Source organism: Monodelphis domestica, chromosome 8 (genome assembly GCF_027887165.1).
Source record: "Monodelphis domestica isolate mMonDom1 chromosome 8, mMonDom1.pri, whole genome shotgun sequence".
Lineage (NCBI taxonomy): Eukaryota > Metazoa > Chordata > Mammalia > Didelphimorphia > Didelphidae > Monodelphis > Monodelphis domestica.
The window spans coordinates 82,818,171-82,838,169 of NC_077234.1; the positions used below are offsets into that span (position 1 = coordinate 82,818,171).

A 19,999-nucleotide genomic window follows, 5' to 3' on the forward strand; every position below is an offset into this window, starting at 1 on the left:
GGATAAGTTATTGTTTGAACTTTGATCTAAATTTGAGCAATTTTAGGATAAGAAACTTGCTACCTCCCAGAATCCAGAATGCAGCATGAAGATAGATGCCCGCAGAGACCACATGCTGCACTAGAAGATCCAGAGTGAACTTTGGGATGTGAATTGAACTATGGGGGGTTGAAATGTTTTTGTTTTGAATGTATACTCTTATGCCAAAGGGGACTGCCCCCAAATTGGTTTTTTGTCCATCTAGTAATCATTGGTTTTGTTCTCTTTTCCTTTTATCCATAAATTATTGCAATCTTTAAGTTGATGATGTTTCCATGATCCTTTTGGGGAAACTGGTTTCCCAATAAGGTCATAGGAGGGTATGTATAAATGGAGATTTTGCGCCTTTGAGAAGTCCCTTAGCATTTCCCAAAATTCCCTTTTCCTGCATCCCTGCATTTTGCATGATTGTATTTAAGTGGCTGTAATTCCTCCCTCTTCCTCTCTTGGACTTGCAACGAGGCTGAAGTCAGACAGTTCTTTTGTTTTAGCTATTATTAATAAAACTTTATAAAATATAATATTTAGTTGTTGATTATTAATTTTAAAATCCACACCAGCCATTATCAATATATACTAACATTTGGATGCTTGGTTAATAATAAGAGCTAGCATTTATATAATGAATTTTAAGATTTGCAAAGACCTTTATAAATATCTTCCCAATTTATCCTTAAAATAAACATGTAAAAAATGATGTGATCAGTACAAAGAAACATGAAAAAGACCCACAAGAACTGATGCAGAAATAAGTAGTCAAGAAAAGAATATACACAATGACCACAACTATGTAAATAGAAACACCTTTTACCAAAAAAAAAAATCAAAAAGTAAATGTAACAAAATTGTAAAGATTAAGTCAGATTTCAATTATATCCCTAACGTACCCCTTCTTGGAGGTGGAAGGTTCACAGGTATTATGTTACATATTCAGACTTTTAAAATATATCAATTAGTTGTTTTTTTAAACTTTTTCATATGGAAGAGCAAGAGGGAAAGACACTGGGGGCAACTATGATGATGATGAAAGAAACAGAAGATATCAATAAAACTTACATTTAAAAACTATACTAAGACTTTTGGGATATCTTTCATACATATACATCCTCTCCTCTCCCCTGATCTATGGTTCTTTTATCCTTGCTCTTTCCTTCTCATTCTTTTCCCTCTTTTCTTCTTTTATCATTTTTTCTCACCTTTTCTTTCTTCTCCTTTGTCTCTTATGTCAATTTAACTATAATAAATGGCATTTCCCTTTTTCTTTTTCAGTTTCTAGAAGCATTAGAAAAGGACAGAATGTTAAAATTAGAAGAAAAATTAAGGAATATTTCATCAAAACCCCACATTTTACAATCAAGGAAACTAAAATTCAAGGAAGACTAATTTATTTTTTCATTTTTGACTTTTCCTCTCAAATTTTGGATGGTTTGAATGATTTCTATTGCCTCATTATGAATTTAACTGAGAAGGATTTGAAGCACTTTGGGACTCAATGAAATCAGCATAATGCTATCTATTAGTGGGAGCTTTTGGAGAATCTCATTTGGACTCTGATAATAAGATATCATTCATTATAATAGTAACTATAAGTGAACATATGATTATAACTTTATGTTAATATTCAGCATATAACTGAACAAATTAGCAACATAGTTACATTTAAAATAATTTCAACATAGATATAAGAGATATTTTATTTGGGGGAACCTTTAAGACAGGATTGTTTTTAAGTTTTGTTTGTTAATACCAGTATATCTATTATTTGGTTCAATAAATATATGCTTTTATCTGGGTGGGGAGGAAGTTCAGAGTGCTATAATTAATGCCAGAACCAGAGCAGATGTTATCAACCAAGCACTAAATCTACCTCTCATATTCCAAGACTAGAGAACACTCTGGGATAACTTCCAACTTCTTTTCTGGCTCTCACAACTAGCTATTTCTTTCCCCTTATCTCTGTCTGTCCCTGTCTATTACCTTTCTCTTATTCGTCCAAGGTTTTATATGAATTATCCAATTAGATCATGGCTCTATTTGCTTGTTTTGTACTCTTTGAAAATTGTCCCTCCTATATTTCTTCAACTTAGATCTTGTGCATAGTCAGCACTTACTATTTGTTGAATTTTTTTTAAAGCATAGTAACTCCAAAGGAGAAGGCTCCAAAGAGGTAATATCACACATGATAGGCAATGAAGCTTTTCTCCAACACAACCATGACTAGTCTTAATTCCCAACATTCTCTAATTTTCCTCCCTTCTTTTGGTATGCCAGTCCCACAATCTTTCAACTGTGGAGGCTAACGTTGATATATCAGGGCATTTATGATCTTCAACCTGGTACCCATGGTAGCAACTGGCAGGTTTCTTTGGGAACATTTCCATTTTCTACCCTCCAATAGAATGCCAGCTTTATTCTCCCTCCAAAACACATTGTGGCTGGGGAGACACTGCTGAGAAGACACTGGTGGATTCCTAATCTCCTTTACCTTGTGTCATCGCTGACTACTTTTTAAATGTTCCTATGTTTCTCTAATTGTTCACATTCACTCCTTTATCCTTTGCCCATCTCTGTTGTTCAACCAGACAAGTGAAATCGATATCAGCATATCCAGAGTATAAGGACTATTAAACATTAAATAATTGTCCTCAAGTGTGGGAGGAGAAGCAAGATAAAGAAATGAAAGGCTATAAAAGTTTTTGCTGCTGTGGAATATGAAGAAACCTATTTCCCAAGTTATTGCCAAGTTATTACAAAAAGAGCAGGTGATTGACAGTGCTGCTCATTGTTAGGAGAATATAGAGAATTGAGTTAGCTACTATAGAAAAAAATGAATATTTAAAAAATTTTACTGAACTTAATCCAGGTAGTAAGACACTCTAAAACAAAAATTTTATACCATTTAATCAAATTCAAATTTAATTTATAAAAGGGATATCAAAAAAAGTATTTTGAAGGAAAAAGGGTTAATGTTATTTCTGACAGCATCAAGGTCTCACTGTTACCATTTGCAGGCACTTAGATGAATACAATACAATTCAAAGAAAACTTACTGAGCATTAGGTCAAAAATGCTGAAGAGACTGATTGGTCCCAGGCAGATTAAAAAAAAAAGACAAAGAAAGAAAAAGGAAAAAAAACATCTTTAAGGAGCTTAAAATTGATTGGCTAGATGCAGTGTATATAAGTTCAGCAGATGCTTAAACTGCCACAAATAAAAGACATTTCTTGAGGTCAGCGCTAGAGCAGACCAGCAGTCAAAAAACCTAATGAACTATGAAACTTTAAACCAAATCTCTTTATTCACACATTCTCAGTTTGACAACCTGTCAGTGTTCTTTGCAGCCTAGCGAACAGGATTAGTAGGTGATCTGATCACAAAAACTGTGTTGTTAACTGACAATTGTTCAATTGTTTTTCAGTCATGTCCAAACTCTTTGTTACCCAACTTGAGGTTTTCTTGGCAAATATACTCCAGTGGTTTGCAATTTTCTGCTCCAGCTCATTTTACAGATGAGGAAACTGGAGCAAACAGAGTTAAATGACTCACCCACCTAGCACTACTCGTGTCTGAGGTCAGAGTTGAGCTCAGGAAGATAGCTATTCCTGACTCCAGGCCAGATATTTTACCCAATGCATATCCTCCCTGACTACTGGCAGCTGGGTAAAATCTAACACTTTGGGGACAGGGAATGATCAGAACTTCCCCTTAGCTTCAGGTACAGGGGATAATCAAAACCAAGTCCTTTCCACCCAAGTCAGTATTGCAGGCAATATGAGCTCTGGGAGGATTTTTTTAAAACTCACCAGCTAGTCTCTGGCAAGTCTACAACTATCTTTCATTTATGGTCCTTGGAAAAGGGAATCTGCTTTCTTTACAAGAGAATTGCTTTGATCGTCCAAAAAGTGAATCCTTTACTTTTATGCCACAATATGTGAGGCTTCTCAACTAAAGCATGGAGAGGTTCCAATCGGAGAGAGGAGTATTCACATCAATGAAATCGAGGCTAAGTACTATATTTAAACAGCATAGGGAAAGGTGCACAGGATTCAGAGGACTTGGGAGACTACTATAATCAGTCAGAGAAAGTCAGGGTACCAGTCCGCCAGAGGTTTTGAGTTGTTAATCCTGTCTGCCCTCCTACCTCAAGTGACTAATCAGGTTGTGCGGTCATTCAGAGAACTTTCTGGAGTGATCGCTGAGAAGGCAGGGTGATATTACAGAAAGCAGAGCTGAAACACGGGAAACGGATGCAGCTCAGTTCACTAGCTCCATCCTGCCTGCTGGCTGAAGCACCAAGAGAACTCGTAGAGGACAAGGGCTCTGAGGAGCCCCTGGAGCTGCCTGGCACCAGGGCGATCCGCAGGGGCTTTCCTCCCGCCCTCTTCTTTGCCCTCTCCTTTCTTCTCCGGGCTTCTCCCTTTTCCAGACTGCAGCCTAGGCAGAGCCTGTGCTTGTTTGTTTGTTTGTAAACCTAGAGTATACCATTTCCCAGATGAGAGACCAAGAGAGGATCGACTGACTGTACTGGAGACAACCTGGCCCAAAAGAACGCGAGAAAGCTGGGACTCCCCGGAAGCCCGGGAAGAGATTCGTCTCTGCCAACAGTCCGAGCAAACTTGGGCACCGGCTGCCCTGCCCTCGTGACAAGAGGACTAGGGGCTGGTTGGAACTCTCTGTGGGGAGCCACAAGTTTGACGAGCGTGAACAAAGTTGGCAGTACCTGGATTCATAGTGAAGTGTTGTACCCCTCCGTCTCTCCACTGTGCTGCCCATCTCTAGCTATTAGCCATGGTCAAGCCCCGGGGGCTGCCCTATGTCTGGGGCTGGATGGCTCTCAGCAGCTGTCTCCTGACCAAAGCACAGGTAAGGAGGACGGGGGGGGGGGGGGGGGGGGGGGAGGGGGGCCTGAGGGGGGGGCCGGGAAGAATCACCTGCCCACCGAATCCCATCTTTCCCAGGGACCTACCCAGAGGAGATTCTTATTTACTAGGGAGATCCTGGATTACCTCCCCCTTCCTGAATCCTACAGGTGGTAGGGAAGCCTGGGATTTGGAAACATTTGGCAGAGTCGTAGGGATGGGAATGGCCACTTACTTTTTCCTGAGCACTGCCTTGCAGAAGTCCTAGAAAATAAAGAGGGGGTCCCCCTAGACAAAAAAGGGGGTGTGGAGACGGGGAGAAAAGGTGAAGGAATGAATACTTCTCTTCCTAGACAATTCCACCACGAGACAACTCTCCCAAAGATCTCGTATATGAGTCATCCAACCAGACCTGAGGACACTTGGAGTTTAGCAAAGAGTATGGCTATTACTTAAAATCTTAAACTTTCCTCCTCTGTTTCAAATAGACTCTCCAAAAGTGAGGGAAGCTAGATAGGAAAGACCAGTTTTGTTTCTAGTGTTGTTATATTAAAATCAGAGCCTTTATTCACTTTTTGATGTATTCATACAGGTGTGTGGTCTACTTGTATTGCAGAATTATCTGACCAAGACAAAACAACAGGTTTAAACTCCGAGCTTTTTTTGAATAAGTGAAATGTATGTGTTGACGAATGATAGAAAGTGGGAACTACAGTAATTGTGAATTTATTTTACATAACGTTCCATTTCCCTCTTCAATACAGTAGGGGGCGCTCCTTCACTTCCCTATGCGGTGCTTTCACTCACCTGTCCTCTTTTGGGAAAGCAATTCCTAATTCATGATAATATTTTTGTCAGTGGTAACTAACCATGCTTGATGATATCTTGTTCTCTAATCTTATATGACAGTTATCAAAAGTTCAATAATTTCAAAAGAGCAATTATGGTCCATTAAAGTAGCTATTATATTTCTAATCTAATAAATTAGGGATTGAATGGGCATTTCTAAAAAAAAAATGGGAGAATTATGAAATACTTTTGATTGTAGAGAGTATCATCACTATGTCTTAAATCCTCTAATGGAAATGAAAGCCAAGTCAGTTGTCTATCACTGATTTATAGAACTGGTCAGGGGCTTTTCAATGGAGAGCAAACTTAAAAAATTATTTAAACTCAAATATACCTCCAAGTTAATGAGTGGACTTTGATTGCAGCAATTACATGGGAAGTGTAATGGACAAGAAATTTTGCTTTTGGAAACTATTGAAAATCATCTTCTTCCTAATGGGACCCTCTGTCTTTCCTTTGGAATGTTGTTATTTAGTAGTGTCTACTTCTTCATGATCGCAAGATATTGCAGTGGTTTGTCATTTCTCCAATTTGTTTTAGAGATGAGAAAATTGAGGCTAACAGGATTAATGGATTTATTCAGGGTCACATAGCTAGTAAGGGTCTGAGGCTGTTATTTGAACTCCAGAAGATGAGTCTTTCTGACTCTAGGTCCACTATGCCATCTATTTGGAATATTGCTCTTGTAAGACCCATTTGCTTGTTTATAGTGCAAATTAACTGCAAGCAAGCATTGCTAGAAATGTTAAGTGCACTGGTTGATTTTTCTAAGGTGATAAGGAAATATCTTTTACTAAATGGGGAGGAAATCTCTGTAGTATGCCCAATTAGAGTGCTCTGCATTAATAATTGCATTCTGCTTTTAGATTAAGTGTTTTTTTTTAACTTGTAGTAAACAGTCTTAAAGCAAGGCATCAATTAAATGTTATTTGTGTTTTTCTAAATACTTAGTTCAAACTGTTAGCCACTTGCAGTTGGAATTTATCATCTTTCAAATGATAGTACATGAAAATGTGGGAAACTGAACCAAGGATTTTTCCTTTAGTAATAAACAAATAAACTAAATGCTAAATTCAAAGACCATATAGATTTCCTCTGAAAAACAGATAATGGAAAGATTATGAGAATGGAAGTCAGGACACTAGGGTTCTAGTCTATTTTCTACCATTAAACTATCTGTTTCCTTAGATTATATTTATTTATGTCTATCTATATATCTAATCTAATTTATATAAAATATAAAATCTAATATATTTATGTGTATAATATTTATATATATGTTAGATTTATGTCTTTAGGCCTCAGTTTCCTTATTTATAAAATGAGACCTCTGTGATTTTGTTAATTCACTGAAAGTCTCTTACTTTGTGAGTAATAAAATTTTATATTTCAATTTAAAATATGAAAACATTTGCAAAAAGTATAACTAGCAACCAGGCATCCCCTACAACTATTGAGCCCCTAGGGTAGGGAACATCCTCTGAGGAGAAGGGAAGCATTTCTGTTGATGCTAAACTAGGAGGGAGAAACCCTTTGCAAAATTGAACACACACACATATATGTATGTATGTATGTATGTATGTATGTATAATTGATCTACTTTGACTTCTATCTATCCCATAAGGGCAGTTGTATTTAGCCATTTGAAGGTCGGTTTGTCCTTGTTCTTTTCTAGTGATATCTAGAATTTTACTCATTTATCTTTTTGTAAGGAATTTGTGTCCATAAGGAGTAGACAGGGAAGACAAGGTCCATGGAAATTAGAACTAACTGTTGGCAGTCCTTTTAATCTCCCAAAGCAAGGCAGCATCAAGATGGAAAAGAGCCAGGAACTGCTGGGTTAGCTTGCTGTTGCCAGCACTGCACAGGAATTAGACCAGCCCTGTAACACTTTCTCTATTTATTAAGGATAAAAAATAGAAGTCTTTAAAAGGTAATGTTCATAGGCACTAGGGACTGCAATAGAGCTGGTCTTGCTCTCCAGTATGGCGTTTAAATTAGGTTACCTAACAGAGGATCATTGGCTTGTTTTTCTTTTCTTCTTAAAACTTTTTAGATGAAACATAATGACAGTTTCTTATCAATGTATCTTTTTTTTCTTTTTGATACCTAATTGTCCCTGATTTTTTTCTGAAGACTAACTCAGTTTTCAAGAAAAGGGAAATAAAACCAACAAAATATTTTTAAATTCTCTACATATACTATTTCTATTAATTTCCAGCTTTTTTTTGTCTTTACAGTTATGAATAGATTGTGAGCTCATTGGAAGTAGGAACTGTTCCTGGCCAGCTTTTTTTTTTCTTTTGTACCCCAACATTCAGCACAACTCTTGTCTCAGAAGAGACTTTTGACTTGACTTTCCAGATAAGAATTATCAGTTCCTTAAAGGCCTCAACTGGCTTTTGCCTCTTTTTATATCACCAGCACTGGCTTTTAATCAATTGATTGATTGATTGATTTCTATTGTGCTTCAGGGTTATCTTTGTTGAAAATTTTCTTTTGGCTTTTGTTGGTCTAAGAACTCAATCATCAGATCTGGAGTGAAAAGGTCCAGCTGGCCATCTTACCCAACAGATTCATGGCAAATTGATTCATAAGTCATTTCCTCATTTAATAAGCATTTAATGGAGTTCAAACTTTACTGTAATTTCTCTCCCTACTGGAGATAGTGTCACAATCCCTGGAGAGTAAGTGCTGGGGCAACCAAATTAAAATGAGTGTGTTTGCTTACTGAGTAAGAAGGAGAGAGCTGAGTATCTTAAATGTGGATCTATCTGCAATAAGACCTAATCAATTATTCTCCCACATAGGCTTTAAACTCTAAGATCCTGTTTCCATTTTTATTGACTATTTCTCTTTTTTAACTTCTCTTTCCTATGCTACAAAATACTATGCAAACATTTTCATGACATTTCCCCCCTTAGCTCTATGATTTTCTATTAATGCAAATGGAATTTTGCTCTAATGCCTATCTTACATTAATTTTTGTCTGAATAAAATATATTCCCTTCAGCACAATTTATGCATTTTTATCTTTTTTATTCTGGGGTGGCATGCTAATTTGTATTATTTTTTTCATGCAAAGAAAATACTCCTTTTTTTGGCCTTCATCTTTTTTTTTCAATCTTTGGTCTGATTTCTAGTTAGCCATCACCTCTCTAACTACTTTCTATAGTGTGCATCTGTAATTAATCTTTTTATGGGTCATGGTCCTTTTTGGCAGTTTAAAACCTATGGTTATTAGCTTGGAATAATGTTTTAATTTTTTATTTAAAACCCTTACCTTCCACCTTAGAATAAATATTGTGTATTGATTCCAAAGCAGAAGACTGGTAAGGGTTAGGAAATGGGGGGTAAGTGATTTGCCCATGGTCATACAGCTAGGAAGTGTCTGAGGTCACATTTGAACCCAGGACCTCATGTCTCTAGGCCCAGCTCTCAATCAACTGAGCCACCTAGCTGTCCCTGGTATAATGTTATAATTAATTATTAAGTAATAAATCATATAATTAATTATTAAAAATCAATTAATTATATTTTATTAATAAATACCAATTATTAATAAAGCACATTAAGTATGATTGTCAAAAAACAAATTATTTTAATATATAGTTATCAAAACAAGTTCATGGACCTTAGATTTAAAATCTTTGTTCTCCAATTTCTATTTTAAACCAGGCTTCATCTATTTTCCTAGACAAGGGAGGGGATGGCACATGTCACATTTCTCATCCAGAGTTCATAGCATGGAAAGATTAAGAGAGGAAGTTATATATCTCTTGACTAGTAGCACTCTAAGAGAATTTAATATTTTTTTAAAAACCCATTTAGCTTCACCAATGGGCAAGACTTAGAGAACTAATTATTCACCACAGATATTGTACCATTGGCTAATGTACTAGTGATTTTTTAAGTTCTCTGGAAGAAAATGAATCAATGTGTCCCTCCCTGCTCCCCCACAACTTTTAAGTTTACTGTGCTCGTCTAGAGAGTTAGAATTCCTATATCATCATTATGTAAGAGGTAGTCTGGATTTTAAGTAAGAAGATAAAGGATTCCAGTCTATCACTTTTCAGCTGTATGTATTAGCACTTAGGTTATTTTATGTCAAATCAGAGTTATCAAACCCATAGCCATTGTGACTCAAGATACTCTGAAATGTAATTAGGAAACATTTAACAAAATAAATAAAAATAAAATAAATCAGATAATATTAATATGTGATTTTCTAAGTCACTGTGTATACAGAGTTTGGGGACCCTCGTTTCTATTTGAGTTTGACACCAATGTCTCAGAGCATCTATGTAATGGCCTAACCAAGAAGAGGAGCAGAAATAGCTAAACCTAATGGGTCAAGACCAAACCCAGACAGATTAGGAAGAATTGATATGGGCCTAATCCATCATTCTCTACAATACCTCTTAGAAACTGTGAGCTTCACTATTTATTTGCCATCCACTATTTTCCCCATGGGTTTTTCTCCCCATCTCTGCACTAACCAATTATTGTCCATTTAGGAGAAAACTATCCCCAACCCCTTCTCCCATTCTATTATTTTCATTCTTTACAACCACACTTTCCTCACATCCTATTCTAACCCTGCATACCTCCTCCAATGTGCCTGCAGAAATTTCTGATCCGTAGTAAATATGCTTTACTGAATTTTGGAGCTCTTCCTCTCAGACTCTTATCTACTAGACTTCATTGAGACTTGTCTTCCCTCTGACAATACAGCATTTTTGGCTACAGCACTGGGGGCACCTTCCTTTATACCCTTCTCCTGGACCTTATCATTCTAGAGGGAATTCAATTTCTTGCTCCCCATTGCCACTTCAAGGTTCTCTCCTGGATTATTCTCACCCTCCATCTCCACTGCCCTTTCTCACAAGTGATTGGAGGAAGGTGTACAACAATGCTAACTGAGTTCATTATAAATACATGTTACCTGTACTCACCTGGACCCTTACTGCAGCAAATACGTCCTTTTACTCTTTTATTGGATTGTATGACATGGTTAAGCTGCCACCTTTCCCCCATTCTCTTCATTTCAAAATCCCTTCACATCTCATCATCTCTTTTCTTTTTCTGACCTCTAACAAAGAGGCAGCTTTACCCTTGACCAAGACTCTCTACACATACACTTTATCCCATCCCTCCCCATCTTAACAGTTTATATCTTCAACTTCTTCTTTATTGAACCTTTAATCTCTCACTAAATACTGGTTCCTTTCCCATTGCCTTTAGCCTCTGCCATCTTTAAAAAATCCATTGGCTCTATATGGCAATCTCTCCAAGAAGTTGTCCTCTATTTCTTCTCCCTATCACACCCAAGCTGCTTGTCAATACTTCTTGTATCCACTATCATCTCACCCCTCAAGCCATTAAAATCAGGTTTCTTACCTTGTCACTCAATTAAATCTGCTTTTTTCCAGAGTTCCTGATGATCTCTTCATTGTTAAATATGATAGTTTTTTATGCCACCCCCCCCAAATTGCTACTATGCTCACTGTTTGATTATTTATCCTCATGGCTCTTCAGCTGGGGGGAAATTATCTTCTTTTTTCTACTTGCACATAGCCTTGCTAAACTCGTATAAATTACCCATCACCCTTAAAAGAGCATTTAGAAAAAGTTGCCTATTCATGTGAATAAGAGTTCTTTGTAAGTCAACTGCCAAACTCATCAAATTGACCAGTTCTGGGATAAATATTTAGACTGACTCAGCATTCACTCATCTGGATACTGAATTTTCCAGTAACAGCACAGTTCAAATTAATTATTTAAGGCAGCCCACCAGCTTTCTAGAAGTTACAAAACCCCTTCTACATTTCTCTCATAAACCAAGAGAAAGCAGAGGCTCATCCTCCTCCAAACCTAGTTGGTTGAGAAAGCCAGTTGCTGGTCACTATTAGTGAAAGGTATCGGTTCTCTTACTATTCCTGAATCACTGAATTGAAATATTCTTTTAGCTAACTACTTTTGCCAGAATTTGAATACACTGTTTTTCATCCCGCTCTAACTCTTCTTAGGTTCTTTTTCCTTTCTTGCATGAAGATTCTTTCCTCCTTTATTCTTAAATGAAATTCTCCTGATTCTTGACTCATCCTTTACTTTTTTTTTTAAACCCTTACCTTCCATCCTGGAGTCAATACTGCGTATTGGCTCCAAGGCAGAAGAGTGGTAAGGGCTAGGCAATGGGGGTCAAGTGACTTGCCCAGGGTCACACAGCTGGGAGGTGTCTGAGGCCAGATTTGAACGCAAGACCTCCCATCACTAGACCTGACTCTCAATCCACTGAGCCACCCAGCTGCCCCCAACTCATCCTTTACTTAAAAAATTCACAACTTCCTAAATTCCTTCTATCATAGTTAGTTCAATTTAACTGTTTGATAGTAGTTCAATTAATTTCAGGAAGGCGGGCATAATTATTTTTGACTGTCTTTTTAAAATTATACCTTTAAAATCATACCTCAATCTCTAATTATTTACATGTTTCAGATTTTATTCTCTTAAATAATCTAACATATGCAAATTAGGTGGCATGCCATGATTCTGCAGTTCTTAAGTGCTCAACACAATAGTGGCTTTTTGGTATCCTTAAAACTGTGCTTTTCATTTTCACAGTTATTCTGTGTTTACTGAAAAATCTTTATCCAACTCTTAATAACAGTAAGATTCCTATATAAGTAAGGCATCATTCTATCTTGCTAATAGAGATTTAAGTCCTCAAGTCTATACAATAAATCATTTTCTTTCCAAAATTGTCTAACATCACATATGGGAAAAAGGTTGTTTTTTTTTTAACACATCTCTTAGCTGTTGACATTAAAATCAGCATTTTTCCTAATTATATTAAGTATCAAAGTATTTGAAACAGTGGCAATATGCTACACCCTTTGACAATCAATGCAAATCTCTTCCTTTGCACATTTTCTGCCCTTTTTATTATTAACTTATCCTTATGAAAATCACCTTAATGACTAGTGAAACTTAATTATTTTTAGCTTTCAAAAACCAACACATCTTTGTGGCTTCATTTGAGCATTATCCCCCATCTTCTTTATGCTGAGATTCAGCCCAGCTAATCTTTTCTCAGGTCTTCCCTCATAGACTTTCGCTCCATCTCCAGTGTCTACATCTCTGAGCTGGCTGTCCCTCATGCCTCAAATACGTTTGCTCCTTACTTCTGCTCATCAAGTCCCTGTCTTCATTTATGAAGCATCTCAGGCACCATCTTCTACATGAAGGCTTTTCAGAGCCCCCAGAACTGCTAGTGACCTGAACTCTAAATTACTTTTACTTATTTTGTATACTTTTCTTCACTTTATATATATATACGCTGTGTATATTTTATATGTATTTATTGTCTCTCATTAGAATGTGGACTCCCTGTGAGTAGGAACTCTTTCCTTCATTTCCCTTATATCCTCAGGACCTAGCATAGTATCCAGCACAGAGTAGGTGTTTAATATTTATTTGCTGATTGGTTGATTGAAAGTCCATTGCAGGAGCAGCTAGCTGGCTCAATGGACTATAAGTCAGGTCTAGCGATGAGAGGTCCTGGGTTCAAATATGACCTCAGACACTTCCTAGCTATGGGAGTCTGCACAAATCATATAACCCCATTGCCTAGCCTGTACCACTGTTTTTTCTGCCTTGGAACCAATATACTGTATTGATTCCAAGATGGAAGGTAAGAAGGAAGGCTTTTTAAAAGTACATTACATAGTATAGTGAATAAAGAATTGGATTTAGAATCAAGAAGATGTGGGTTGGAATCTTGAGTCAGTTATTAGTTATATGACTCACAAAAACCCATTTATCTTATTTTTCTCATCTGTAAATAAAGATAACTGTAGCACCGACTTTTTATGAGGGTTTATGAAAAGATCTAATGGATTCCTACAGAGAATACTCTGTAAAACCTTAATATAAGTCATTATGTAAGCTAAATAATTGTGAGTTGGGATTAACAAGCTACAACTATATGTGACTTTGAACATATACTAATGGAGAATAGTGTTCCCAAAAAGGATGCTAGAGTAATTGTAGCCATTCTATTCTATGTCACCAAATGAAAGCAGCTAGCAAACTCGTAAGAGATTTTTACAGAGAATGACAGGATTTTCCAGAAGAAAAAAATCCAGAAAAAAAAAACAGCAGTAGGTCCTGTCAAGCACTCTCTAGTCTAATGATTAGGGAGGGAGCTGGTTGCATGCTCATGATGACATTCAGAGTCTAATTTAAATTACATTACAACAACCAGCTTAATTAACATTTCCTAAGTGAAAAACAACATTGGAAGGCTGCTTCTCTCAATACTCTCTCTCAAATACTCAGTACTCAATACTCAGATGCTCTTAACCCCCTATTTCTAACTAGGCTGCTACTGCTGCCCATAATTGAGAAATTAGGGCTTTATTTTTTTTTCTTTTTAAGCCCTTATCTTCCATCTTAGAATCAATACTATGTATTGATTTCAAAGCAGAAGTGAGGTAAGGGCTAGGAAAATGGGGGTTAAGTGACTTGCTCAGGGTGACACATCTAGGAAGTTTTTGAACCCAGATTCTCATAAATTTAGACCTGGTTCTCAATCCACTGAACTACCTAGCTGGCTCCTCCTTTTACTTTTTAACAGTCCAGTTAAAAGCCAAAAACAAAAAATAAAAACAAAAACACTCAATAACAACTGATTAATGTCACTGTTAAATGAAGATAGGTGGCACAGAGTGTGTTTGTGTATGCTTTTATATGCTGCTTCCTCACCCAAATGAGAATATGGGTTTCTTTGGTTTTAGAGAGGCACTCCTGTATAAAATGGCTTCCAGAGTGGAAGTTCTCTCTCTGTCAATTTAATTTTGAATGGAATAAAAATACAGAAACAAAATTCTGGTGGTGGCCATTTGAGCAAAGGTTTCTCTCACATTTTCACATTGATAAACATAGCCTGGAGATACCTAAAAAGTTTATAATGAGTTTCATTGTATGGGGTGCAGAGATGGTTTAATGGATCTTCAAGAAGCCTTAAAAACATGCTGTAAATGAGGATCAATGCCATTATTCTATTCTACCCAACTTGCTCACAATTAATAGAAGAAACATATTAATGCTTTAATAAGCATGATAAGCCTCACATGTGCTTGAAGGAAGTGGTGTCAAACTCCAGTAGAAATATACAAGGATCCCTGCATGCCACATGTTGACTTAATTTTAAAATGTGATATTATCTAGGTTTTATTGTATTTTATTTATTTTGTTAAATATTTCCCCAACTACATTTTAACCTGTTGGGTATATATTTGACAATTCAGCCTCAAAGAATTACAGATCTACATGGTTCAATGTGGATATGATTGGAGATGTAGACTCTAAACAATCACCCTAGTGCAAATATTAATAATAGGGAAATAGGTCTCAATCAAGGACACATGTAAAACCCAGTGGAATTGTTCATTGGCTACGGGATGGGGTTGAGAGGAGGGGAGGGAAAGAACATGAATCATGTAACCATGGGAAAATATTCTAAATTAATTAATTAAATAAAAAATTTTCAAATAAAAAAAAAAGATTTACAGATCTAGAGTAAAGGAATCCTTGGACTTTCTAGCATGATCCTCTCATTTTTATAGAGAGGAAACTAAGGCTCAGCAAGTTGAGTGATTTACCCAAAGTCACATTGATAGTAAGAGTAATCAATGACCAGTAATCAAAGGTGGATTACATCCTTTAACTTCAAAGGAGAAACTCTCTTTCTTTTCTAACATATCCTTATATGCTGCCTTATATTGTTGTTATTTGTGTGAATCTTTTTGTTGTTGTTGAAGCATCTGGAAGCCCAGTGGATAGTGCTTTGGTCCAGGAGTCAAGAAGGTCTATAAATTCAAACCCTGTCTCTGACACGTTCTGGCTATCTGACCTTGGGCAAGTGACCCAACCTCTCTCTACCTGAGTTTCTCCATTTTTAAAGTAGAGATAATAATAAAACCTACCTCCTAGGGTTCTTATGATGATAAAATAACATCTATAAAATGCTTAGAAAACCTTAAAGTGTTACATTATTCCAGATAATATCATCATCATCATCATCATCATCATCATCATCATCACTGCTGTTACTATTATGTACTAGATTATTATAAACTGACTGTTGGCCATAACAGTTACTTGAACTTCTTTATAGCTTCCACAACTCCTTACATAGTGTTTTTTAACTCTTACCTTCATCTTAAAATCAATATTGTGTATTGGTTCCAGGGCAGAACAATAAGGGCTAGGTAATGACAGTGAAAAGACTAGCCAAGTGTCTAAAGCCAGATTTAAATCCATGACTTTTTATCTCTCCACCTTGCTCTCAATTCACTGAGTCACCTTGCTGCTTCTCCATAGTGTTTTATATATAGTAAGTGCTTGTCATCAAACTCAATAACTATTATGTTTGATCTACTATAATTGTTACTCTAAACAGCAAAGTTTTCTACTTGTATTGGGAAAATCTCCATTTGTATTAAGTTCTTCTAAAGTTTTTCTTAATTCTTCATGTCAAGATTTCCTTCCCTACCTATGTTTTCCCTTTACCTAATATGCCTTCTTTCTTTTTCACTGTTTTTCTCATATAGAATAAATATTCCATAATTTTCTGTTAATTAAATTAAAGGACAGAGTTGTCGTTTCTCAATGTAAAAAGATAATTATGTCTGACAGTGGGAAGTGCATAGAAATAGAAATTACTCCACTTTCAGAACCTAAATTTCCTTATCTGTAAAATGTAGAAATTGGACTCAGAGACTGCTTTGGTTCCTTCCAGATCTAAAATGTTTCATTCTTCATATAGGGAATTAACAGTCCTATTAAATGAGCAAAAGTCAATCCTTTAAAGATAACATGCAAAATGCTATTTTTGTTAAAACTTAAAAATTGGTTCACATAGGAAATAGTATAAATGAATCTAAGATCTTTGATGGTGAGTATCTAAAATATCCTATCAACTTAAAGACTCTTATGTGTCCATGCAACCCATAGTAATTACACAATTTCAACTGATATATCCTTTTAGATTATTTTTCTAATAGAACTTACAATCACAGTATCTTAATTGGTGTTTTAGAAACACAGAGAGTATGCTGATATTCTCTAGGTGTATTATCTATGGCCCTAGATATGTTCTTTGGTTTATGTTAGTTACACTAGTTTTCTACCTTTAAGTAACCCTTCTGCTTAAATTTAGTAGCAGTCACCATTATAAGCAATTAGTACTTTTTCATTTTTTAAATCAGCAAAAAAGGATAGGGGATGTTTATTTCCAGCCAATCTTTTCTTTTCTTTGAGATGGGAAATCAAAATGGATGGAGTACTAATTTGCCCACTCACTTCTATCTCTTTGAATTTCCTCAATTTAAAATTAGAATAATAATAGTAACATCACTTCTATGGTTGTTTTGAGTATAAAATGAGATAATATTCATAAAGTGCTTAGTATCAATCCTGTCAGACAGTAGACAATGAATAAATGTTTTCCTTTCTTCCTTCCATTATAAGATTTTGGTGTTGTGTCCATTTTTATGTTATTTTGTGTTTCTTTTCCTAAAAATATCCTCCAATAAAAACAAAGAGTAGCCTGATTCTAGGGGACAAATTATAGGATAGAAAATGGCCCTGTGATTACATTAATAAAACTCTGCTTTCTATACCAATCCAGATTTGGCATTTTCTCTACTGTGGATAGTATTAAAGAGTTGCCTAAGGCACTGAGAACTTAAATGAATTGTGCTGGGCCACATAGCCAGCATTTGTCAAAGGCAAAACTTTAACCCATGTCTTCCTGGGTCCACAGTCAGCTTTCTATCCACTACATCACTGCCTCTCATGTATATCACAACTGCACTTAGAAGGAACAGGTAGGTAGTACAGTGTATAGAGCCCCAACCCAAGAGCGGGGAGGACTTGGATTCCAATTTGGCCTCAGACACTTCTCTGCTGTGTGACCCTGGGCAAGTCACTTAACCTTGATGGCCAGCCTTTGCTGCTCTTCAGTCTTCAGAATTGCTACTAAGACAGAAGGTAAGGATTTTAGAAAAAACTGCACTAAGAGTACCTTTTAGCTTGTCATAATAAATAGTCCTCCCTCCCAGTATTAGTAAATCTAGCCATACTATACATCTAGATTCTGCTTAGTATGAATAAAGAATTCTTTAACAGGGTTGCATTACTCAAAATCATATGCATGTTTCCATTGGGCTGGAACCAATTACCATATTTTACATAATTATAGTTTTGAATAGCAAGAATTCAAATACATGCAACTACTTCTAGGGATTCATTAGTCACACAGATTAGAATCTGGCTGCAATGCATGTGAATTTTTAAATTTAGTATGGATATAATGGCATAATTTTACTTGGAAATTTGAGTGTAAGAAAGAGTCACATTTTCATACTGATTTTTCTTTCGAATCCTTTCATGCTAATCTTGGCTATGTCAGTATCTTGCTATACAGCCATAGCTAAGATAGTTCCTTTAGATCTACAATTTAATTTTGACATCTGCACATTGAGTAATTTGATTTAAAAGCTTTATGTTTTCTGTTTATTGAGGACACATGATTTTCCTTTTCATTTGTTGTATCCTCAGCACTTTGGACAGTTGCCTGGCATGCCAAAGTCACTCAATAAATGTTCATTGGATTGGATTCCCTAAAGGTAGAGGACCCTTCCTACTAGCTCTAATATTCATAACATTTATAAATAGCACGAGTTATAAGAAGAAGTCATCCAGAATTTTCACTTCATGAACAATGATTCATACTTTTGTCTTCAGTAAGTAAAAATATGCTGGTCATTCTACCTCCATTTTGTCCTGTCTGTAGAATTAACCATTTCAAATCTTGGGCAACGGCTCAGAAAACTAACTATATGTACCTATACATTAAAGAGAGCACTCTGATTGCAAATGTCTACCTTAAGAGTCATTATAGAAAAATAACTACTAGAGGGATTTGATGTGAAAACTATATGGCTATGAAGCCCTGCTCAGGTGTGCCATACACATTTATAGGGGTTCAGATTGTCCTTTTGAACTTTTAAAAAATATTTATTTAAATTATTTTTCCATGATTACATGATTCATGTTCTCTCTACCCTCTTCTCTTCCCCCTCTTGGAGCTGACAAGCAATTCCACTGGGTTATACACATACTCTCACTCAATACCTATTTCCATATTATTCATTATAATAATAGAGTTTTAAAGCCAAAAGCCCAAATCCTATGCCCATATAAACAAGTGATAAATTATATGTTTTTCTTCTGCATTTCTACTCAATGTGGATAACATTCATTGAATTGCTATTAACAAAGTCAATTACATTTTGATTGTCCCATAATATTTCAGTTCCTGTGTAAAATATTCTCCTGGTTCTGCTCATTTCACTCCACCTCAGTTCATGAAGGTCTTCCCAGTTTTTATAGAAATCAAGTAGTTTATCATTCCTTACAGCACAATAGTATTCCATCTCCATCATATGCTACAATTTATTCAGCCATTCCCCAATCCAGGGACACCTCATTTTGCAAAATTTTTTTGCCACCACAAAGAGCACCACAAAAATGTTTGTGTACAAACTATTTCTAATCTTTTTGGGGTATAAACCTAGTAGTAGTATTGCTGGATTAAAGGGCATGCATTCCTTTAAAGCCCTTTGGGAATAATTCCAAAGTACCTTCCAGATTGATTGGATCAATTCACAACTCCACCAGCAGTGTATTAGTTTCCCAATTTTGCTACATCCACTCCAACATTTATTATTTTTCTTTACTGTCATATTGGCCAATCTGCTAGATGTGAAGTGGTAGCTCAGAGTTTTTTTTTATTTGCATTTCTCTAATCAGGAGGGATTAAGAACAATTTTTTCATGTGATTATTGAAAGTTTTGATTTCTTCATCTGAAAACTGCCTATTCAGGTCCCTTCACCATTTTTGAAATGGGGAATGGCTTGATTTCTTGTACATTTGACTTAGTTCCTTATATAGTTGAGAAATTAGAACTTTGTCAGAGAATTTTGTTATTAATTTGCTTTCTAATTTTGTTTGCATTGGTTTTGTTTATACAAAATCTGTTTAATTTAACATAATTAAAATTATTCATTTTGTTTCTTGTTATGTTCTCTGACTATTGCTTAGTATTAAATCCTTCCCTTTCCCATTGATCTGACAGGTATATTATTCTATGTTCCCCTAATTTACTTAAAATTTACTCTTT

The 19,999-nt window shown here is 35.9% G+C and overlaps 1 protein-coding gene across 4 annotated transcripts in view; it reads left to right on the forward strand.

Moving 5' to 3' along the window:
• The first annotated feature begins 3,904 nt into the window (after positions 1-3,904).
• Positions 3,905-19,999, forward strand: part of PTH2R (parathyroid hormone 2 receptor) — a 153,563-nt gene continuing 137,468 nt past the window's right edge. The window contains exon 1 of one of the 4 annotated variants that reach the window (XM_056807773.1): positions 3,905-4,902. In XM_056807773.1, coding sequence (XP_056663751.1) covers positions 4,828-4,902 — 75 coding nt within the window. In that variant the 5' untranslated portion in view covers positions 3,905-4,827. The remainder of the gene's footprint in view (positions 4,903-19,999) is intronic. The other 3 variants (XM_007501827.3, XM_007501826.3, XM_001369519.4) reach the window with 3 other exon arrangements.